Source organism: Piliocolobus tephrosceles, chromosome 10 (assembly GCF_002776525.5).
Source record: "Piliocolobus tephrosceles isolate RC106 chromosome 10, ASM277652v3, whole genome shotgun sequence".
Lineage (NCBI taxonomy): Eukaryota > Metazoa > Chordata > Mammalia > Primates > Cercopithecidae > Piliocolobus > Piliocolobus tephrosceles.
In genome coordinates, this window is record NC_045443.1 from 107,875,015 (window position 1) to 107,899,812 (window position 24,798).

General features: G+C 42.2%; 1 protein-coding gene across 1 annotated transcript in view; it reads left to right on the forward strand.

Moving 5' to 3' along the window:
• Nucleotides 1-24,798, forward strand: part of ATP2A2 (ATPase sarcoplasmic/endoplasmic reticulum Ca2+ transporting 2) — a 69,290-nt gene that overhangs the window by 24,184 nt on the left and 20,308 nt on the right. Inside the window, exons 6-8 of the mRNA XM_023202286.1 lie at nucleotides 19,118-19,198; nucleotides 22,480-22,565; nucleotides 23,664-24,128. Coding sequence (XP_023058054.1) covers nucleotides 19,118-19,198; nucleotides 22,480-22,565; nucleotides 23,664-24,128 — 632 coding nt within the window. The remainder of the gene's footprint in view (nucleotides 1-19,117; nucleotides 19,199-22,479; nucleotides 22,566-23,663; nucleotides 24,129-24,798) is intronic.

Sequence of the window (24,798 nt, forward strand, 5' to 3'; positions counted from 1 at the left end):
TTGTTGCCCTGTTTTCCTCCCACCAGTTCCTGACAACCACAGTTTATTACCTGTTTGGTGGATTACTATGTTTTTCTGGATATTGCGTATAAATGGAATCAGTCTTTGTGACTGGCTTTCTCTTAGCATAGTGTTATATTTTGTTCATGAATATAGCATGTATTTCATTCCTTATTGCTGAATAATGTTTATGAGTTGATGGAACTAATTTACAAAGGCAAGAATTTATTTCTAGACTCTCTATTCTTACTCCATTGGTCTCTGTCCTTAGGTCAGTACCATGTGTCTTGATAGCAAGTCTTTGGATCCATGAGCATAGGAATGTCTTTCCTTTTTTTTTTTTTTTTAAGGTCTGTCATTTCTTTCAACACTAGTTGTCAGTGTACAAGTCTTGTGCTTCTTTTGTTAAGTTTATTAAGTATTGCATTGGTTTTTTGGGGGAAAATATTTGTAATTGGAATAATTTTTTGTAACTTGAAATTGGCCTATTGGTGGTATTTATTTTTAATTAAAATTTTTAGATTCAAGGTACATGTGCAGGTTTGTTATGTGGATATAAAGTGTGATGCTGAGGTTTGGGCTTCTGCTGATTCTATCAATCCAGATGATGAATATAGTATTTCACAGATAATTTTTCAGCCCTTGCCCCTCTTTCCCTCCTACTTTTTGGAGTGCCCAGTGTTTGTTGTTCCCATCTTAATGACCATGTGTACCCAGTGTTTAGCTCCTACTTACAAGTGAGAACATACGGTATTTGGTTTTCTGTTTCTTTGTTAACTCACTTAGAATAATGGCCTCTGGCTGCATCCATTTCACTGGAAAGGACACGATTTCATTCTTTTGCAAGACTGCGTAGCATCCCATGGTGTATATATACCACATTTATTTTTGAGATAGGGTCTCACTGTGTCGCCCAAGGTGGAGTGCAGTGGTGTGATCTCGGCTCAGTGCAACCTCCCACCTCAGCCTCCTTGTAGCTGGAACTACAGGTGCCCACCACACCCTACTAATTTTTGTGTTTTTCATAGAGACGAGATCTCACCATGTTGCCCAGGCTGGTCTCGAATTCCTGGGCTCAAGTGATTTACCCGCCTTGGCCTCCGAAAGTGCTGAAATTATGGGTGTGAGCCACCACGCCTGGCCACAATTTCTTTTTCTTGGGATATATACCCAGTAATGGGATTGCTGGGTTGAATGGTCATTCTGTTTTTAGTTTCTTGAGAAATCTCCAAACTCCTTTCCACGGGGGCTGAGCTAGTTTACATTCTTGCCAGCAGTGTATAAGTATTCTCCACCCCCCTTGCTTTTTCTTCTTTTTTTCTTTTCTTTTTTTTTTTTTTTTGAGGCAGGGTCTCAGTCTGTTGACCAGGCTGAAACTCAGTGGCATGATTATAGCTCATTGCAGCCATGGCTTTCCAGGCTCTAGTGACCCTCCCACCTGAGCCTTCCAAGTTAGCTGGGACTATAGGCACATACCACTATGACGGGCTAATTTTTAATTTTTTTCATAGAGATGAAGTCTTACTATGTTGCCCTGGCTAGTCTTGAATTCTTGGGCTCCAGTGATCCTCCCACCTCAGCTTCCCAAAGTGCTGGGATTATAAGCGTGAGCCACTGTGCCTAGCCGTAATAGTCACTCTGACTGGTGTGAGATGCTATCTCATTGCGGTTTTGATTTGCATCTCTCTACTAGTGATGTTTTTTCATATGTTTGTTGACTACTCGATTGTTGTCTTTTGAGAAGTGTCTTTTCATACCCTTTGCCCAGTTTTCAACAGTGATATTTGGTTTTTTTCTTGTGGATTTAAGTTCCTTACAGATTCTGGTTATTAGTCCTTTGTTGAGTGCATAGTTTGCAGTTATTTACTCCCATTCTGTAGGTTGTCAGTTTAGTCTGTTGATAGATTTCTTCTGCTGTGCAGAAACTCTTTTGTTTAACTAGGTCCCAATTGTCAAGTTATTTGTTGCATTTGCTTTTGAGGCTTAGTCATAAATTCTTTGCTTAGGGCAGTGTTGAGAAGAGTATTTCCTAGGATATTTTCTTCTAGGGTATTTACAGTTTGCGGCCTTACATTTAAGTCTTTAATCTGCCTTGAGTTAGGAATTCTTTTTTCAGTTTTTCAATTTCATTTTCATATTGTTCTTTGCTAGCATGTAGCAATACAGTTGTTTTTTATGTACTGATCTTGTACTTTGCAATCTTGCTGAACTCATTAGTTTTAATAGTTTTTATGGGTTCCTTAAGATTTTCTGAATACAAGATCATGCATTTGCAAATGAAAATGTTTTTACTTCTTTCCAGTCTGGATGCCCTTTATTTCTTGCCTAATTGCCCTGCTTAGAATCTCCAATACAACGTTGAAGTACCAAGAGCAGACATCCTTGTCTTACTGATCATAGGGGGAAAACGTCCAGTCCTTCACCGTGAAGTATGACATAGGTGTGGGTCTCATACATGGGTGCCCTTTATCATGTTGAGGAAGCCTTGTTACAGTTGTCATATTTATTTATTTATTTTTTGAGACGGAGTTTCACTCTTGTTGCCCAGGCTGGAGTGCAATGGCATGATCTCAGCTCACCGCAACCTCCACCTCCCAGGTTCAAGCGATTCTCCTGCCTCAGCCTCCCTAGTAGCTGGGATTATAGGCATGTGCCACCACACCTGGCCAATTTTGTGTTTTTAGTAAAGACAGGGTTTCTCTATATTGGTCAGGCTGGTCTCAAACCCCCGACCTCAGGCGATCCACCCACCTCGGCCTCCCAAAGTGCTAGGATTACAGGTGTGAGTCACTGCGCCCAGCCCAGTTGTAATATTTAGGTTGTCAGTATGCTCTGGTGACCTTTCGTGGTGTTTGTAAACTTATATCCAAATTAGAAATGATAGTTGGCTGGGTTACTAGGACCAGCCAGGTCATTGAATTGGGTAAGATATAATTCTAAGGCATTTACAACTACTGTATGGAACATTTTGGAAAAGCATACTGTGACTACGTAACCTGGGCCAGATAAATAGGTATTTATTTTATGAAGACTATACATGTTGAGCCTTTTAAACTTCTGTCTCTTTTAGAATTAGTAATCAAGTTGACCGTGCAATCTAGCATTTAGCCTGATAATTCAGTTTTGTGAAAAGTGTAGAGTGAACTTCAATTCTGAATTTTTTCTTGTCAGTCAAAGTATTATTTGTGTAGCCTGAAAGATTAAATGGCATAAATTTTTTTTTTTTTTTTTTTTTTTTTTTTTTGAGACGGAGTCTCGCTGTGTCTCCCGTGCTGGAGTGCAGTGGCCGGATCTCAGCTCACTGCAAGCTCCGCCTCTCGGGTTTATGCCATTCTCCTGCCTCAGCCTCCCGAGTAGCTGGGACTACAGGCGCCCGCCACCTCGCCCGGCTAGTTTTTTGTATTTTTTAGTAGAGACGGGGTTTCACCGGGTTAGCCAGGATGGTCTCGATCTCCTGACCTCGTGATCCGCCCGTCTCGGCCTCCCAAAGTGCTGGGATTACAGGCTTGAGCCACCGCGCCCGGCATAAATTGTGCTTTTAGACCTGGTAACTTTTATATTTTCATTTACATTATGAAATTGGATGTGAAGGGGTCTTTCAGATGTGTTGGAAAACTGGATAATGTTGTAAACTAATTTGAAGCTGAAAATAAAAAAGTACTGACTTAACTATTTTGATATTTGCAGAAAGGAACAGACCTTTTTGTAGTCACTGTTTGGAATGTAAGGGTCATCTCCTGACTTTAAAATTCTTTGTCAGCTTTTGGAAGATATCTGGTAGGATGGTTCTGGCTGAACTTTTCAAAGACTAAGCTGGAATAGATGGTTTTTTGAGGAAGATATGGAGAGAGTTAAGGAAACTAATTTTTTTTTTTTTTTTTTTGAGACGGAATCTCACTCTGTCACCCAGGCAGGAGTGCAAGGGCATGACCGATTAGCTCACCGCAACCTCCATCTCCTGGGTTCCAGCGATTCTCCTTCCTCAGCCTCCCTAGTAGCTGGGATTGCAAGCACCCACCACCACACCCAGCTAATTTTTATATATTTAGTAGAGACAGGGTTTCACCATGTTGGCCAGGCTGGTCTCTTAAGTCCTGGCCTCAAGTGATCCACCCACCTCAGCCTCCCAAAGTGCTGGAATTACAGGCGTGAGCCACCATGCCCAGCCAGGAAACTAAATTTTAGATGTTGCTATACCAGTTAATCATTTCAAAGAGAAATCGGGTAAGCATACATAGCAAATGCTAATATGAATCTTAAGTATCTAGAACACAAGAGCCAAATGAAATTGATACGGCAAATAAAAACATGGAGAAAATAACCCACACACAGACTGGGCTCAGTGGCTCACGCTTGTAATCTCAGCACTTTGGGGAGGCCAAGGCATGTAGATCAGTTGAGTCCAGGAATTCGAGACCAGCCTGGGCAACATGGTAAAATCCCATCCCTACGAAAAATACAAAAATTTGCTAGATGTGGTGGTACGCACCTGTAGTCCCAACTACTCGGGAAGCTGAGGCAGGAGGATCACTTGAGCCCAGAAGGTCGAGGCTGCGGCAGTGAGCTGAAATTAAGCCACTACACTCCAGCATGGGCAACAGAGTAAGACCCTGACTCAAAAAAAAAAGAGAAAATGACCTACATGTTCACGTCTTATGAAGCCACAGTAATTCTGCATTATCTTAAGGCCAAGAAAATACTTCTCTGGATGGATGGAAACCATAATCTTTTTCTTTTTTTTTTTTTTTTTTTTTTGAGACGGAGTCTCGCTCTGTCCCCGGGCTGGAGTGCAGTGGCCAGATCTCAGCTCACTGCAAGCTCCGCCTCCCGGGTTTACGCCATTCTCCTGCCTCAGCCTCCGGAGTAGCTGGGGTTATAGGCGCCCACCACCTCGCCCGGCTAGTTTTTTTTTGTATTTTTTAGTAGAGATGGGGTTTCACTGTGTTAGCCAGGATGGTCTCGATCTCCTGACCTCGTGATCCGCCCGTCTCGGCCTCCCAAAGTGCTGGGATTACAGGCTTGAGCCACCGCGCCCGGCCCTAAAACCATAATCTTATGAGAAATGCACATCATTGTTTTTAAGCTTTCTGTATTGTCTGCTGACATTATGAAAGTAAATCAAGCTATAATAGCCTAAGTCATTTCTGTTTTCTTTTTTTCTTTTTCCTTTTTTTTTTTTTAAAGTAGAGACGGGATTTTACCATGTTGGCCAGGCTGGTCTCGAACTCCTGACCTCAAGTGATCTGCCTCCCTTGGCCTCCCAAAGTGCTGGGATTACAGGCGTGAGCCACTGTGCCCAGCCATGGTTTTGTGGGGTGTTTTTTTGAGACAAGGTCTCCCTGTATTACCCAGGCTAGTCTCAGACTCCTGGCTCAAGGGATCCTCTTGCCTCGGCCTCCCGAAGTGCTGGGATTACAGGCATGAGCCACCATTCCTGGCCAGAAGTCTTAGTTTTAGAATTTTGGGGCTTCTAGTATATGCCCCAGGGGTTATTTATTGACTTCTCAAGAACACTGTTTTCAGGGTTGTTTAAAACAAAGTTTATGTATCTTGGTAACCCAGAGTTGATGAATAGCACTAGGAAATAATATCCTCATGTGACTTCTGTCTTGTAGTATATACTCTGGAGCGAATCATCTTTTAAGATTATGTAAGTAGTGGAAGTGACACGATCTTAACATAAAATTGCATTTGCTTTAGCACTTGTACAGAAATTGATAATTTTATTTCCTAAAATAAAGACTTAATAGCCAATAGTGGTGCCAGCAATTTCAAGATTTACTTGGGAATAAAAAGAATAATTCTTAAACTTGACAGCAATTTAAAGGAAGGAAACTTTCACTTCAGACAGTCAACACGTAGTACTGAGATTTAATAGCAAGTGTAAACTGCATTTGAGGCAGTTGAGTAAAAGGCAGAGTTGTGAAATAGATGACTGGATTCATAAAAGAACCTGGATTATGATCCCAGTTCTGCATGACGTTGGACTATGTACATTAACCTCTGCAGAATTAGGTAATTGGAGTAATGTTTTAAGGAGCTTTCTTGCTCTAAAAGGGTGATTTAGATAGTATGTGGACTTTTTTTTCGCTTTTAGAAACCTTTTGGGATTGAAATTGACTTTAAACATTTAGCAAACATTAAATGCTCTTTAACACAAAATAGAGGATGCTGTAGAGCAGAGGAGTTGGCATACTATCTTTGTGGGTTGGTTGGTTTTTCGTTTGTTTATAGACACGAGATCTCACTGTGTCACTGAGGCTGGTCTTGAACTCCTGGCCTCAAGTGATCCTCCTGCCTTAGCCTGTAATCCCAGGACTTTAGGAGGCCAAGGCCGGTGGATCACAAGGTCAAGACCAGCCCGGCCAAGATGGTGAAACTCCCGTCTCTACTAAAAATACAAAAATTAGCCGGGTGCAGTGGCAGGTGCCCGTAATCCCAGCTACTTTGGAGGCTGAGACAGGAGAATTGCTTGAACCCAGAGGGCGGAGGTTACAGTGAGCCGAGATCACACCACTGCACTCCAACCTGGGCGACAGAGCAAGACTCCATCTCCAAAAAAAAAAAAAAAATGCTGGGATTATAGATGTGAGCTATAGCATCCAGCCAGTATTTTGGGTTTTGTGGGCCACGACAATCTCTGTACCAAAGTCTTTTGTAAAATATGAAAATGAGAATTTTTTTTTTTTTTTTTTAAAGGGGGTGTTGGCCGGGTGCAGTGGCTTATCCCTGCAATCCTAGCATTTTGGGAGGCCGTGGCAGGAGGTTGAGCCCAGGAGTTTGAGACCAGCCTGGGCAACATACTGAGACCTTGTCTCTACAAAAAAGTTTTAAAAATTTGCATAGTGAGGCTGGGCTCCATGGCTCATGCCAGCACTTTGGGAGGCTGAGGCAGGAGGTTCACTTGAGCTCAGGAGTTTGAGACCAGCTTGGGCAACATGGAAAGACCCCATCTCTTAAAAAATGAAAATTGGCTGGGCATGGTGGCGCACCCCTGTAGTCCCCTTTTCTCGGGAGGCTGAGGTGAGAGGATCACTTGAGCCTGGGAGGTCAAGGCTGCAGTGAGCTAAGATTGTGCCAGTACACTCCAGCCTGGGTGACAGAATGAGACCCTGTCTCAAAAAAAAAAAAATTAGCAAGATGTGTTGGTGTATACCTGTAGTCTAGCTACTCCGGAGGCCGAGGTAGAGGAAGATGGCTTGAGTCCAGGAGGCTGCAGTGAGCCGTGATCATCCCACTGCACTCCAGCCTGAGTGACAGAGTAAAACCCTGTCTCCCAAAAAAAGGTTGGGTGGGGAGGGGAGCCTTAAGATTTCGCACACTGCTTAGATCAGTGTTTCTCTAACTTCATGTGTGTAGGAATTACCTGGGGATTTTGTTACAATGTATGTTTTGATTGGTTCAGTCTGAAATGGGGCCTGATTATTCTGCATTTCTAACACGGTCCCAGGTCAATAATTAGAGTAGCAAAGCTCTAGAGCAGATCTTAATCATTTCTAGATCACAGTCCCTTTGAGAATTAATGAAATTTATGGACTTTGTTCCCCAAAAACATATATTGAAATCTTATATGCAATAGCTCAGGAGGTTCATTTGTCCTCCTCCTTAGAAAGTCCACCTCAGGATTCTAGCTATTTGGTTTTAAAAACTGAAGTACAGGCCGGGCGTGGTCGCTCATGCCTGTAATCCCAGCACTTTAGGAGGCCAAGGCGGGCAGATCGTTTGAGACCAGCCTGGCCAACACAGTGAAATCCCGTCTTCACTGAAAATACAAAACTTACCCAGGTGTGATGGTGGGTGCCTGTAATTCCAGCTACTTGGGTGGCTGAGGCACGAGAATCACTTGAACCCAGGAGAGGGAAGCTGCAGTGAGCCAAGGAAAAAAAAAAGAAATTGTTTCAGTTGTTCTGTAAATCCTGGAAGCCATACCTGTGTTTCCAAAGCCAAAGTATAACTTACTAGTCTAGAAAATGGATAAGCAGAAGAGCAAAATAGTCTAAAACAAAAATCAGCATAGATGAATTAGAAGTAGAGAGTTAGGCTGGGCGCGGTGGCTCAAACCTGTAATCCCAGCACTTTGGGAGGCCGAGACGGGCGGATCACGAGGTCAGGAGATCGAGACCATCCTGGCTAATACGGTGAAACCCCGTCTCTACTAAAAAATACAAAAAAAAACTAGCCGGGCGAAGTGGCGGGCGCCTGTAGTCCCAGCTACTTGGGAGGCTGAGGCAGGAGAATGGTGTAAACCCGGGGGGCGGAGCTTGCAGCGAGCTGAGATCCGGCCACTGCACTCCAGCCTGGGCGACAGAGCGAGACTCCGTCTCAAAAAAAAAAAGAGAGAGAGAGAGTTTTTGAGTTTGAGAGCTCCTGAGCACTATCAGAATAGCTAAGACATTAAGAACTGTGAGAAATGAGAGATCTTCTCAACCATCAGACCATGATAGGCCAGTTGATCTTGAAGCCTGACCTGATTTTCATGGGGCTGGCATTTCCTTCCTGATTTCCTGTAATCACCTACTCTCCACTCCCCATGATTCAGTGGTAGTCACAGTACCAGGAAGTGCCAACCTTTTCATTCTTGCTACTGAGATGAAGATTTTGGACAAAGGAGAAGAAACCATGTGGTTTGGGAACCACCTTTCCTTTTTTTTTTTTTTTGAGACGGAATCACTTTGTTACCCAGGCTGGAGTGCAGTGGCGTGATCTCGGCTTACTGCAAGTTCCACCTCCTGGGTTCACGCCATTCTCCTGCTTCAGCCTCCCCAGTAGCTGGGACTACAGGTGCCCGCCACAATGCTTGGCTAATTTTTTGTCTATTTTAGTAGAGACGGGGTTTCACCATGTTAACCAGGATGGTCTCGATCTACTGACCTCGTGATCCGCCTGTCTCCGCCTCCCAGAGTGGTAGGATTACAGGAGTGGGCCACCGTGGCCAGCCAAGGGAACCACCTTTCCTAAGCATTGACACAAAACCACCTAGATGGCCAGATTTAACTATGACCAACTCTTATATTAAAAGATAATGGAACTTTTTTTTTTTTTTTTTGAGACAGAGCGAGACTCTGTCACCCAGGCTGGAGGGCAGTGGCACAATCTCAGACCACTAGAACCTCCACCTCCTGGGTTCAAGTGATTCTCCTTCCTCAACTTTCTCATTATCTGGGATTATAGGTGTGCACCACCCCACCTGGCTATTTTGTATTTTTTTTTTAATAGAGATGGGGTTTCACCATGTTGGCCAGGCTGGTCTCGAACTCCTGACCTCAAGAGATCCACCCACCCTCAGCCTCCCAAAGTGTTGGGGTTACAGGCATGTAAAACAAAGGGCTTGGCGGCCAGTTGCAGTGGCTTACACCTTGTAATCCCAGCACTTTGGGAGGCCGAGGTGGGCAGGTCACCTGAGGTCGGGAGTTGGAGACTGGCCTGGCCAACATGGAGAAACTCTGTCTCTACTAAAAATACAAAATTAACTGGGTGTGGTAGTGCGTGCCTGTAATCCCAACTACTCGGGAGGCTGAGGCAGGAGAATTCGCTTGAACCCAGGAGGCAGAGGTTGCGGTGAGCCGCTATCGTGCCATTGCTCTCCAGCCTGGGCAGCAAGAGTGAAACTCTGTCTCAAAAAAAAAAAAAAAAAAGGTAAAACAAAGGGCTTGGCATTACCAATGCCAGAAAAATACAAGATTGAGAGAATAGGAGGCAGAGGTTGCGGTGAGCCGCTATCGTGCCATTGCACTCCAGCCTAGGCAGCAAGAATGAAACACTGTCTCAAAAAAAAAAAAAAAGTAAAACAAAGGGCTTGGCATTACCAGTGCCAGAAAAATACAAGATTGAGAGAATGGGGAAATAGGGGGGACATAAACTTGGTGGGAGTATATATTTGTATGCAAAAGTAAAAGATATACACAAAGATGTTAATCCTGTAACACTGTAAAAGGAAATGTTAGAAATAACTGGATAGCCATAAAAATGGAGGGTGATTCATTTAGTTCATGGTATGGTTGTGAAATACTGTGACCTTGAACAAGTACCTTTTAGCGCCTCATTTTCCTCATCTATAAACAGGGAGGGAGTAAAGATAATAGAGCCTTCCTTAGAGTTGTGAAGATTGAATTAGTAACCTCTGAAGCTCTTCCAGCAGTACCTGGTCTAGAAATAACAATCTCAAAATTTCACTGCTTATTATTACTATACAGCCACTTTTTAAAATGAGACAGGTGTGGATAAATATAAAAGGTCTGATATTGTTTTAGGGACGTTTTAGTAAATGTTATGCATAAAGAGATGTTCAGAATATATACTGTTAACTATATATTTGTTGAAAGAGGGGAAAAGGAATGGTGTTTGACCTTTTAAGTGCACATTTTTCTTTTGTGATAAGAATCTCTATTGGTTGGTAGGTAGGCGGGAGTACTCTAACATTGCTTAGTGCATGGTTGCCTCTGCAACATCTAATGAATTGGTTACCTTTCTACCCCTTATAACTCTAGTGGAAACTTGCTTGCTTAATGACCAATGTCATTTTTTTAGTCAGTTCATTATAAAATACTCCTTATGAGCTAAAGTATATTTTGTCTGTTTTTTTAAAATTTTTAATTAATTTTTAATGTTAGCTTTTTAATTTGGGACCACATAGAAATCTTATTTATTACCAGTTTAGATCTGGAGGGGAGCTTATGAAACCTTATTTTAGGGGATGAGAAGACTAAAACTCAGAGTTTGTAACTTATGCAGGAGCATGTGGCAATTTGTGGCAGTCCTAGGACTGTCAAATGTTAGCAGTATGTTGTATCCTAAAATTTTTATTTTTGGCCGGGTGCAGTGGCTCATGCCTGTAATCCCAGCACCTTGGGAGGCTGAGGCGGGCGAATCACTTGAGATTGGGAGTTTGAGACCAGCCTGGCCAATGTGGTAAGACCCCATCTCTGCTAAAAATACAAAAATTAGCCGGCCACATTGGCGCATGCCTGTAGTCCCAGGTACTTGGGAGCGAGGCAGGAGAATTGCTTGAACCCGGGAGGCAGGGGTTGCAGTGAGCCGAGATCTCACCACTGCACTCCAGCCTGAGCTACAGAGCAACACTCCATCTCAAAACAAACAAAATTAGCTGGGTGTGGGGAGGAACACCTGTAATCCCAGCTACTTGCGAGGCTGAGGCAGGAAAATCACTTGAACCTGGGAGGTGGAGGTTACAGCCAGCCAAGACCATGCCACTGCACTTCAGTCTGGGCAGCAAAGCTATTCTCCATCTCAAAAAGTAAAATAAAATAAAATGTTTATTTCCAAGTTAGTCTTAGCGTTTGTTTCAAACCCTTCACCATCTTGGTAGTTAGTTCTCTTTGGTACCCAGATTGAATGCAGTTATGTAAATAGAGTCTGGTTGTCATTCTAGACATTTTTTGTCTTCTGACAGTCTATGGAAACTTCTTTGGCAGCCTTAATTACTCTACCAGCTAAAATCACAGTCTTTCTCAGGTGTTCTTCCCATCCCCCCATTCCTAAATTTCTAGACTTTTCCTGGCATGGATTATTTTGGTTTTAGTCTAACTGTAGAATTTAAGCAACTACCATTATTGAACCTCATTTAGCTTAACCAAAGCTGTTATCTCTTTGGACCCTAATTTTTTATTGTTTCTAGCTTTGTGATGTTCTTCAACTTGGTAATTAGAAGTCTTTTGATACATGTATACTAAAGGAAATATGTGTACCAAGTACTTTATTCATTGACAAATATTTTATTCTACACCCACTATGTGCCAGGTATAATGGTACGGCTAGGAGATCAGTGGTGTCTGAGTGACTCTGCCTGTATGGAGCTTTTGGTTTTAGTGTGGAAGATTCATGAAAACCATGCGAGTGTAAGGAAAGGACAGGATGCTCTGTGGGCACACAGTGAGGGATGCCAGCCTAATCTGGGAGTTAGAGGAAAGCCTTACTATTTATGGGAGAAGGAAGGGTATGTGAAGGCCCAGAAACAAGTTAGAGGAACTGAAGAACATAGTGTGTGGTGCTCAGAGGGAGGTGAGAGGGTGAGAGGCAAACAGCACTTGGGTCGTGGAGGCTGTTATAAGCCCGGGTTGGGATGCCAAAGAAGCTGTTGAAAGATTTTAAAACAGGAGGAGATCACTTTTGCCATTTTAAAGACAGTACTGTCTAAGAAACAGATTGGAAGCAAACCATAGTAGTATACTATGGTATTGTGTAATGTTCCTTCCCTGTTCACCGTGAGGCCTGGAAGTAGTTTAAAGTAGTCAAGTAGAGCTTCTCAAATGAAGAATTTCATTCAGTCTGCTAAACTACAAAATTTATGACTCAAATTGGAAACACAGTGAAAATGTTTGAGTCACAAATGTTTAAGTAGTTTAGGATAATTCTGTTATGGCTTGCTTTTCCTAGGAGCCATTTAGATTTAAAAACAGTAGTGGTATTTAGAAGGTAATTTCTGGTCTTACATAGTGTTTTTCTTATAAAAGATTTTAATAACTCTGGTATTTGCCACAATAAATTAGGTTTTTTAAAATGCATAATACAATTGATTAGTAAAAAGAATTTTTAAAAAAAATAATGCTGGTTTTTGGTTTGTTTGTGTTTTTTTAAGATGGAGTCTCACAGTGTCACCCAGGCTGGAGTGCAGTGGCGCAATCTCAGCTCACTGCAACCTCAGCCTACTGCAACCTCAGCCTCCCAAGTAGCTACGATTATAGGCGCCAGCCACCACGCCAGGCTAATTTTTATATTTTTAGTAGAGACAGAGTTTCACCATGTTGGCCAGGCTGGTCTCAAACTCCTGACCTCAAGTGCTTCGTCCGCCTTGGCCTCCCAAAGTACTGGGATTAGAGGCATGAGCCACCATGCCCGGCCTGAATAATGCTAGTTTTAACCATCAGTATTTATATTTGACATAAGTGGTACACATAATGTTTAAGTATCATGGCTTATAAACACTTCTTGTAAGGTTAAAAGAACACTTGCATTGAGTTCTAAAATGTGGCAAACTGATAATTTAGTGAACTCTTACTTGCACTCTTGGTAACCCAACTTCAAGTATACTGTGAGGATTTTGTTCAGATTGGAAATCTTTATTGTAATAGCAAATTAAAGAGCTGTGGATTTTCAAGAGCTGAATTTGAAAGATGTCAGGTGTTAAATGGAAGGTAATTCAGAGTTTATTCTTTTATTATACCCGCCTCCATCCAAAGAGTCAGAGAAAAACTTTTGAAAGAAAAAATTGCGGAGCATCCCTTTGGCAAGAGTGAGAATTTTCCACTACCACTTGCCCTAAGGGCATTGACATGCCTCACTGGGGAAATGTTACAGGATATGATCATCGGAACAGCCTTGCCTGCTCTTCATGCACAAAATCCTTTGTCTGAAATTCACAGAAGCCTCTCCAGACAAAGGGAAATTGTTGTGTCTTCACTTTAAAAGTATTCAGTGGACCTTTACTTTCATGGACCTTTTAACTCTAAGAGAACCTGTTTTCCTAATAGAGTCAACCCTAAATTGACTCTAATATCAACAAAAGGAATATAACAGTCACACAGCAAGTTGAACAAAGGTTTTCATTAATTGAGCTTCCTTAGAGAAGGCTCCTTTTACTTCCTAGCCTGAGTTGCTGTGCATAAAATGAAGAGGACATTGGTTGGTCAAGATGATGTGATGGTCCTTCTAACTAAGAAAATACTAGAATATGGCAGGTTGGTTGGTTTGTTTTTGAGATGGAGTCCTCCACCCAGGCTGGAGTACAGTGGTGCAACTTCGGCTCACTGCAACCTCTGCCTCCGGGGCTCAAGCGATTCTCCTGCTTGAGCCTCCCACGTAGCTGAGATTGCAGGCACCCACCACCACGCCTGGCTAATTTTTGTATTCTTAGTAGAGACGGGGTTTCACCATGTTGGCCAAGCTGGTCTCGAACCCCTGACCTCAGGTGATCTGCCTGTCTCAGCTTCCCAAAGTGCTGGGATTACAGGCGTGAGCCACCGCGCCCAGTCTATGGCAGGTTTTTAAAACCGGTTTGGATTTATGTTTCTTCAATATCTTTCTACAAAGATCAGTTTCTTGTTTTTTTTTTTTTTTTTTTTTGAGACGGAGTCTTGCTCTGTCGCCCGGGCTGGAGTGCAGTGGCCGGATCTCAGCTCACTGCAAGCTCCGCCTCCCGGGTTTATGCCATTCTCCTGCCTCAGCCTCTGGAGTAGCTGGGACTACAGGCGCCCGCCACCTCGCCCCGGCTAGTTTTTTTGTATTTTTTAGTAGAGACGGGGGTTTCACAGTGTTAGCCAGGATGGTCTCGATCTCCTGACCTCGTGATCCGCCCGTCTCGGCCTCCCAAAGTGCTGGGATTACAGGCTTGAGCCACCGTGCCCGGCCAAGATCAGTTTCTAATAGAAGCCAATTAAACATAGAAACTCTAAGGTAGCACATTTCCCAAGTGTTGGGAGGCTTTGAAGCTTTTTAGCTTCGAGTTGGTGTGCCTGGTAGATGAGAAACAGCACAACAGAAAAGTGGTTCATAGGATCCATGACCCTAGTTACTGCAATTTTCTGTTGTATTAATTTTTCTAGTATATTTGTAGAACTTTTTTTAAAATATGGATTCTTAATTTTAAAATTAGCCTGGTGCAGTGGCACATACCAGTAGTCCTAGCTGCTTGGGAGGCTGAGGTGGGAAGATCACTTGAGCCCAGGAGTTCAAGGCTGCAGTTCACCGTGATCACGTCAGTGCACTCCAGCCTGGGTGACAGAGTGAGACCCTGTCTGTAAGAATAAAAAATGAAAAAAAAATGTGGATTCCTAGACCCCACTCCAAATGCATTTAATCATACTCTTAAAGAATCTGTAAAAGACCCCCAGAAAACTCTTCTTGTCGTTTCTAAATATTTAATTGCCACTTGATTAGAATGGAAATTGTAAGATGGAAACATTCAGAACAGCTGTGGTCAGTATTTAAGGGCTTCCCAGGCATTTGACATTTGTTCTCTAGCATTTGTTCCTCTAGCATATGACATTTAAGATGTTCCTCAGTATTTGGCCAACAGTTAAATGTGTATCAATACAATTTCTGCACAGCAAAGAAACCCCTTTCATATATTTTAGTAGACCCTTAGGGAAAGAGTACATATTGGTTTCCTTATAATGCCAGTATAAATATAATTTTTCATATACATAATATATAGTATATATTAATACTGAATATAATTTATTTATTTATTTTGAGATGGAGTCTCACTCTGTCGCCCAGGCTGGAGTGCAGTGGCGCGATCTCAGCTCAATGTAAGCTCCGCCTCCCGAGTTCACACCATTCTCTTGCCTCAGCCTCCCAAGTAGCTGGGACTACAGGTGCCTGCCACCATGCCCAGCTAATTTTTTTGTATTTTTAGTAGAGCCGTGGTTTCACACTGTTAGCCAGGATGGTCTCGATCTCCTGACCTTGTGATCCACCTGCCCCGGCCTCCCAAAGTGCTGGGATTACAGGCTTGAGCCACTGTGTCAGGCCTTACTGTATATAATAAATATATACTACACATACTGTATATTTATATTATACGACCAATAGGTAAGACCTATAGTCCTATACTACCTGTTGGTCCTGTAGATGTAACTATTAGTGTTAGGTAGGACCAATACTAAATATATATATAATAGTATATATGTGCTATATTGTTAGATAACGATTGGATATCCCTAATCTGAAAAGCTCAAAGATCAGAAACTTTTTGAGCACCAACATATGATGCTCAAGGGAAATGCTCATTGGAGCATTTCAGATTTTGGGTTTTTTGTTTAGAGATGTTCAACAGTAAGAATATAAATCAAACACTCCAAATTTCAGTTTTAAAATTCTGGTTGCAAGCATTTTGGGTAAGGGATACTCAACTGTAATATGTTGGCAGTGTTATCCGAGAAATTTAACCTTGGTATTTCTTACCTGAAAAATACATTTTCTATTTATTTCAAATCCTCTGAGCTTCTGCTGAAACACAGCAAAATACATACCAAAACATTGCTTTTGCATCCTCCTGTAGGTTGTACTCAATTTAAATATTAGATTTGTTGGCCTTTTAAAATTTATCAAGTATATGAGAGTATGAGCTAGGGTTTATATATTGAATTGTTTAAATCTGTGGTCATCAGTTACAGTGCAGAAATAAAATAGTGTTTATAGATTGACAACCATTATCTCACATTGGACAGAAGTCTTCTACTACATAGGATCATGACATTGACATAAATCAGATCCTCAGACACCAAATGAACATTTGGAAATAAATTTTCCATTTAGGGTCATAATATTCATCATTGCACTTGTCCTCATTTTGAAATGTTTGAGGGCATGTAGGATCAGGTTAATCATGACAGGCAGAAATAGTGCAGTATAAGGCGTGTTAGCTGTTAAAGACCACTAGAGTTTAGAATATAGTTACTTTGTTGTCATAAATTATCTGTTAGATGTACTCTCTTCAGTGTAGTTAGAGCAGAATTATGTTAAAATGAAAGGTTCTCATTGATTCAGTCTGAATATTGCTGTTCATTGCATAAGCATTTCCAGCAGGAATTTCACCTTAGCTTATGTGTCCCTGCAGTCAAATGCAAGGGTGATCTCTGCCTCTTGAGATTATATATTGACAAACTCTGTGCCACCTTGTGACCACATTGCTTACTTAGGCTATAGGGTTGTTTCTATGCACTCAGATTTAAAAAGTAAACCATATTCTCCCAGAACTTAAGCTCCGAAGTGGAGAAAAATCAGAACTAATTTGAAGGTTTAAGAAGTTCAATGCTGGCCGGGTGTGGTGGCTCACACCTGTAATCTCAGCACTTTGGGGGGTCAAGGCGGGTGGATTGCCTAAGGTCAGGAGTTTGAGACCAGCCTGGCTAACATAGTAAAACCCTGTCTCTGCTGAAAATACAAAAATTAGGCCAGGTGTGGTGGCACACGCCTGTAGTCCCAGGTACTCAGGAGGATGAGGCAGGGGAGTTGCTTGAACCCGGGAGGTGGAGGTTGCAGTGAGCCGAGATCATGCGACTGCACTCCAGCCTGGGCAACAGAGCAAGACTCTGTCTCTGAAAAGAAAATAAAAAATAAGTTCAGTGTTTACTTTTTGGACAGGAGTGCTATTTTGCCATTTTGTGTATGACTGGTAACATGCAATTCAGTATGGAGAGTTAAGTCTGAAAAATGATTTGACTTAAAAATGCCATCTGCAAGTATGGGAGAATTTGCTTATCTAATTTGTAGCTGCGCCCTTGCATAAGACTTAGAAAACCATGTTAATTATCTTTCAGAAAATCACAGACAGCTGTTTTGTTGTTATTGTTGTTTGAGACAAAGTCTCGCTCTGTCTCCAAAGCTAGAATGCAGTGGTGTGAACTCAGCTCACTGCAACCGTCTGAGTAGCTGAGACTACAGGCACTCCTCCTGGCTAATTTTTTATATTTTTAGTAGAGATGAGTTTTTGCCATGTTGGCCAGGCTGATCTCGAACTCCTGGCCTCAAGTGATCCTCCCGCCTCAGCCTCCCAAAGTGTTGGGATTAGTGGACAGCTGTTTTATGTCCAGCTGCTTCGTGTGATTGTGCACTCATTCAGCAATACTTGAATACCAGCAGAGGGCTGGGCACTATTCTCAAGGTGCATGGCTTTATCTGTTACTTGGGCTATGTTGCAGCATTTCACTTGATACACATCAAGGAAAGGGGCTGAGATTTGGGCCCTTTTAGAGCTATTAAAGGAACTTGTTGGCCTAGGAAAGAAGACTCAGTTGACTTAAAGATCTTCAGGTTATGCAAGAGGTTTATTATTCATTTAATTGATATTTCTTTTTTTTTTTTAAATGAGACGGAGTCTCGCTCTGTCGCCCAGGCTGGAGTGCAGTGGCGCAATCTCAGCTCACTGCAAGCTCTGCCTCCCGGGTTCACGCCATTCTCCTGCCTCAGCCTCCCATTAATTGATATTTCAAAAGGTATCAAAGGATATATGCCCCAGCTGCCCAGTGTTACTAGTTTGCTACACCTTCCCAGAGGTGTTTCTTTTTTTTTTTTTGAGGCGGAGTCTCGCTCTGTCGCCCGGACTGGAGTGCAGTGGCCGGATCTCAGCTCACTGCAAGCTCTGCCTCCCGGGTTTATGCCATTCTCCTGCCTCAGCCTCCGGAGTAGCTGGGACTACAGGCGCCCGCCACCTCGCCCGGCTAGTTTTTGTATTTTTAGTAGAGACGGGGTTTCACCGTGTTAGCCAGGATGGTCTCGATCTCCTGACCTCGTGATCTGCCCGTCTCGGCCTCCCAAAGTGCTGGGATTACAGGCTTGAGCCACCGCGCCCGGCCTCCAGAGGTGTTTCTTTATACCTTTGGAAGTTGTCATTTTAGTATGATTAATTACATGTTTATGAGCATATCAAAGGGTTTGAAATAGTGAAAAGAGCTAAGACTAACTTGGAAATAAACATTTTATTTTATATTGCTTTTTGAGATGGAGACTAGCTTTGTTGCCCAGGTGATGTGCACCTGTAGTCCTTCTGCTTGGGAAGCTGAAGTGGGAGGTCAAGGGTGCGGTGAGCTGTGATTGCCCCACTGATCTCTACATCCTGGGTGACAGAGCAAGACCCTGTCTTTAAAAAAAAAAAGTGTTAGTGTATAGTTTGATTTTGCATTTGCCATGTGTTTCGTTGAGTATCTTTTTAAAGGGGGCCATTTGCTTCCTGTTCACAATAATTTAGCCTTTTTGATGGAATGAATCATGGCATACACAACTTTGTTCTCTTTGCTGTGCCTTGTAAACCTAAGAAAATATGTTACTTATTATTGCTAACTAGGAAAGTATTCTTTAAAGTGAAAGCTTGAAGGCCTGTCTGAAGATACAGAGCAAAACTTGTTAGAATAATGTATGTAGTTAGGTTTCCTTAAGCCTCATTCTCTTCCTTCCTAATTCAAATCTTGAATCCATCTAAAGTTTTTTATTACCCCAAGAAAGGTTGATCACATTGCTTGCTTTAACAGAATTTTATGTATTTGTATTATATGCAGATCATTTATTATCTTTAAAAATTGATTTGGAGACAAATTCATCTTTAGATAACATAGTTGTAAAAGTTGCTCATTTCAGCTGCCTTTTTTTTTCTCCTAATTAGTTGGTGACAAAGTTCCTGCTGATATAAGGTTAACTTCCATCAAATCTACCACACTAAGAGTTGACCAGTCGATTCTCACAGGTAAATATGATATACTAGGCCATTGAATTTCTGAAGACCTTCTCATGTCCCATGCCAATAGAGTTGGCTCTTGCCTCACTGTCCCTTTATGGTATCCTATCTTAATCCTCTCTAAGATACTTATTTTGTCTCGCTCCGTTGCCCAGGCTGGAGTGCAGTGGCGTGATTGCGGCTCACTGCAACCTCCACCTCTCAGGTTCAGGAAGTTCTCCAGTCTCAGCCTCCTGAGTAGCTGGAACTACAAGCTCCTGCCACCATACCCAGCTAATTTTTGTATTTTTAGTAGAGGATTTCACCTTGTTGGTCAGGCTAGTCTTTAACTCCTGACCTCAGGTGATCCACCTGCCTCAGCCTTCCAAAGTGCTGGGATTTCAGATGTGAACCACGGCACCTGGCTGCCAATATGGTTTTAAAGGCATGATTTAAAAACAAAATAAAATGGCTGGGCATAGGGGCTCATGCTTGTAATTCCAACACTTTGGGAGACTGAAGTGGGCAGATGGCTTGAGCCCAGGAGTTAAAGACCGACCTGGGCAACATGGCAAAAGCCCATATCTACAAAAAATACAAAAATTAGCCAGGCCTGTAATCCCAGCTACTCAGGAGGCTGGGTGAAAAGATCACTTGTGCCCGTCAAGGCTACAGTGAGCCACGCTTGTGCCTCTGCACTCCAGCCTGGGCAACAGAGCAAGACTCTGTCTCCAAAAAAAAAAAAAGTTGTAATTTGTTCATTACCATTGGGAATAATCTTAAGGTTGACTTGTCTGTTTTGTGGAAAGCAAATTACTTATTCGATGTCCTTTTTCCAGGCAAGAAAAATAGACTCCAGTGCTGTAATTTTTTTCATTGGAGGAGTGCTAATGTTGCGTCCATCTTTACAATATCCAGATACACAGTTAACAAAAGTTAGCCCCATAAGAGATGAAAGTTGTACTACCTGGAGTTTGCACAATTGTTTGAAACATTTTCCCGTTTTTGTGTGATAAAAGTACAATCTAGGGTGGAGGGTTCATATTAACTGGAAGTAAGTTTATCAGAAGAATTAACTTTAAATACAATGCTAACTTGGATTAAATAGTAAATATAAAGTCTAAAGGCTCTCAAGATTTATCTGATTATCAGTTTTGAAAAACAACTAATGTTGTGGAGACAGTGATGTGAGTAACCTGGGCTCTATTTTTTTTTTTTTTGGTATTGTTTCTTTATGAATAGCTTACTTACTAAAACTCTGATTAGCAACAACAAACTGGAGGCCAGTTAAGCCATAAAATGTTGGGGAAATGGTTGGGTTATATTTGTGAAATTCTCATAGTGTGCCCTAAAGACACAGTTGCCATTTAAAAACTTTTTTTTGAGACGGAGTCTCGCTCTGTTGCCCAGGCTGTAGTGTAGTGTCACGATCTTGGCTCACTGCAATCTCTGCCTCCTGGATTCAAGCTATTCTCCTGCCTCAGCCACCTGAGTGTCTGGGATTACAGGCGTGCGCCACCACGCCTAGCTAATTTTTGTATTTTTAGTAGAGACAGGGTTTCACTGTGTTGGTCAGGCTGGTCTCAAACTCCTGATCTTATGATCCGCCCGCCTTGGCCTCCCAAAGTGCTGGGATTACAGGCATTTAAATACTTTTTAGGCTGGGCACAGTGGCTCATGCTTGTAATTTCAGGACTTTGGGACGCTGAGGCAGTAGGATCACTTGTGGCCAGGCATTTGAGAGAGCAGTTATAGTCTCTATAATGAAAAACTTTTTTTTTTTTTTTAAGACAGAATTGCACTCTGTCGCCCAGTGGTGCAATCTCAGCTCAGTGCAACCTCTGCTTCCGGGGTTCAAGTAATTCTCATGCCTTAGCCTTTCTAGTAGCTGGAATTACAGGCGCACACCACTGCACCTGGCTAATTGTATTTTTAGTAGAGATAGGGTTTTGCCATGTTGGCCAGGCTGGTCTTTACCTCCTGACCTGAAGTGATCTGCCTGCCTCAACCTCCCAAAGTGCTGGGATTACAGACATAAGTGATCACACCCAGCCTATAATAAAAAACTTTAAAAGTTTAAAAAAAAATTTTAAACTTCATAGAGGTTCTCGAATATTTTCTTTCATTAGGTAATCATAATGTAGTTTTTGGCTAACTTGTGGAATCAATTTTTTTGGTCAAATATTGAGAGTGAAGTTTGCTACCTGTGACTTATTTAGAGACATATTTTACTCAGATTGACCCTAATTATATATCTGTGACGTGATTTTTAAATTGAAATCAGCCGGGCATGGTAGCGCATGCCTGTAATCCCAGCACTTCGGGAGGCGGATGTGGGTAGATCACCTGAGGTCAGGAGTTTGAGACCAACCTGGCCAACATAGCAAAACCCGTCTCTACTGAAAATACAAAAATTAGTCGGGCATGGTGGCACACGCCTGTAATCCCAGCTACTCAGGAGGCTGAGGCTGGAGAATTGCCCAGGAGGCAGAGGTTTCAGTAAGCCAAGATTGTGCCACTGGACTCCAGCCTGGGCAACAAAGCAAGACTCTATCTCAAAAAAAAAGTAGTTCTTTATTTACTGTGTGATCTTTCCAGTACACTTGCTAATTGCTACTTCAGAGTATAGCCAGATGTGGTGGCCCACACCTGTAATTCCAGCACTTTGGGGAGGCCAAGATGAGCAAATTGTTTGAATCCACGAGTTGGAGACCACCCTGGGCAACAGAGTAAAACCCCGTCTCTCAAAAAAAATACCAAACAATTAACCTGACATGGTATTGGGTGCCCTTCTATTCAGGAAGCCACATTGGGAAGATGGCTTGAGCCCGGGAAGTTGAGCCTGTAGTGAGTTTTGATTGTGCCATTGCATTCCAGCCTGAGTGATAGAGCAAGACCCCTGTCTTGGGAGGAAAAAAAAAGTATCAGTATATATGTTAAAGTATTTATTAAAGTATACAACAAATATGTAAATAATATAGTCACAGTATCAGAGTATAAAATGATTACCGAAAAATGAATTAATTTGAATAGTTACTCCAGAAAATAAAGGTAATCAGTGGTGATTCTACTTGAAAATTCACTTTTTTATTTTGGAATTGTGTTGATTTTTATCCTGACACCCTTTGTTCTGGTATTAATTTCCATTACTAAATTTTCCCAGCTTACCTCCTTTGAATGAATTTGGCCTTTTGCTCCTTTTCTCTCACTGACATTATCCCAAGAGTGGTAATAGGTGGGCATGAATGAGAGTTCTAGGTTCTTGGTGTGGGTCACAGAGATCTGTTTTTTCTGTCTCACAACCTGCTTAGGTGAGTCTGTCTCTGTCATCAAGCACACTGACCCCGTCCCTGACCCACGAGCTGTCAACCAAGATAAAAAGAACATGCTGTTTTCTGTAAGTACTTTATGAAATGTGTTTTTAATTAGAGACATTTCTAAAGTCTCATGGTCCACAAATGTTACGTTTTTCACAGCCAACCATCACTGGCTATCATTCTAAAGGATAATCATACTTTTCATGGTCAGACTTAGCTGTCAGAATATGGCAGTAACATAATGTGTGAGTTAGATGTCTTTTAATCAGCAAGTTTTGGGGGACCAAAATAAAAAAGACCAGCTCAAACATCTTCCAACTCTTACCTGCAAACGTAGTTGAAAAGTAGATTTGTTTGGAAAAGCCTTAGCCAATAAAGGGTATTTTCAAAATTATGTAGATGACAGCTGCTATTTGTATGTGGTTCACAATAAGAAGGTGTGTGTTTAGAGAGAGAGAAAGCAAATGTGGCAAACCATTAATACTGGTGAATCTAAGTGCAAAGTATATGAATGTTCATTTTACTATTTCACTTTTTCTGTTGACGTGAAAAATTTTGGAAGAGTGAGGAAATGCATGGATTTTTGGTTTGGAATCTGTAATGATTTTAAGTTGGGGACATTTGTGGGTTTGTATGAGAGCCTGACTACTACCCATAGTAAGTAAATAGAGTTACCCTGAAAATAATGAAGCCATGTCCTTCTCTTATAACACTAGAAATTAAAATGGCGTAGGAGAGACTGCACGCACTTAATTTCATTGATTTTTGGATGCTGGCACATGATTAGGGGTTCTCAAGATAGCCCATGGGGCTAGTTGCCTTTCCTATTACAGTGAGAAAAGTAGGGGCCTTGAGTTGTTGGAGCCAGAGGTGGAGAATGCTTAGAGTTGAACTATATGAGTTTGAAAAATTGGGAACACAGAAGGGTTAGAGCACTGCTTGAAGATGGTCTGCAAATAGAAATCTAGGTGGGTCATTACAGAGCTGCCTGGTATAAGTAAGTACCACATGGAGCATTGCCTGTTGTCACAGTTGTATGGCTGGTTGCTTGAACAGTAGCCAGTGGAAGGCCTAGTAGAATGTGTTGAGAATCTGGGTGCCCTAGTCAAAATCCAGTGTTGGTATTTAAGTTGGGATGTGGTATTCATCTTGTGACCAATTCTCTACTTCTGTCCTAGGGTACAAACATTGCTGCTGGGAAAGCTATGGGAGTGGTGGTAGCAACTGGAGTTAACACTGAAATTGGCAAGATCCGGGATGAAATGGTGGCAACAGAACAGGAGAGAACACCCCTTCAGCAAAAACTAGATGAATTTGGGGAACAGCTTTCCAAAGTCATCTCCCTTATTTGCATTGCAGTCTGGATCATAAATATCGGTCACTTCAATGACCCAGTTCATGGAGGGTCCTGGATCAGAGGTGCTATTTACTACTTTAAAATTGCAGTGGCCCTGGCTGTAGCAGCCATTCCTGAAGGTCTGCCTGCAGTCATCACCACCTGCCTGGCTCTTGGAACTCGCAGAATGGCAAAGAAAAATGCTATTGTTCGAAGCCTCCCGTCTGTGGAAACCCTTGGTTGTACTTCTGTTATCTGCTCGGACAAGACTGGTACACTTACAACAAACCAGATGTCAGTCTGCAGGGTAAGAGGAGTAGTTTAGGATATTCTCTGTGGTAGTTCTTTGTTCATCCTACCAATATGCCTTCATGCCATCAAAACTTTTGATTTGTAATTTCATACCTTTCTGTGGGCTGTGTGTATAGCCTGAGCTTAATTTCTAATATTTGAGAGAATCTAATCATTTAATTCCTAAAACTGTTTCATGAAATACAGGACATCTGCGTGGCTGATGTACTTGTATTAGATGTAAGAGAATTAGAGAAATTATATTTTCCTTTAATTAAAAAAAAAAAAAAAAAGACTAGGCGCGGTGGCTCACGCCTGTAATCCCAGCACTTTGAGAGGCCAAGGCAGGTGGAGCACCTGAGGTCAGGAGTTTGAGACCAACCTGACCAATATGGTGAAACCCCGTCTCTACGAAAAAAGACAAAAATTAGCTGGGTGTGGTGGCATGCACCTGTAGTCCCAGCTACTCAGGAGGCTGAGGCAGGAGAATTGCTTAAACCTAGGCGGCAGAGGTTGCAGTGAGCCAAGATCATGCCACTGCACTCAATCCTGGGCGACAAGCAAGACTCCATCTCAAAGAAAAGAAAAAAGACACACAGCTGTGACTCACTTATAGCCTCAACCTCCCAGGCTCAAGTCCTCCCACCCCAGCCTTGCAAGTAGCTGCAACCACAAGTGCATGACAC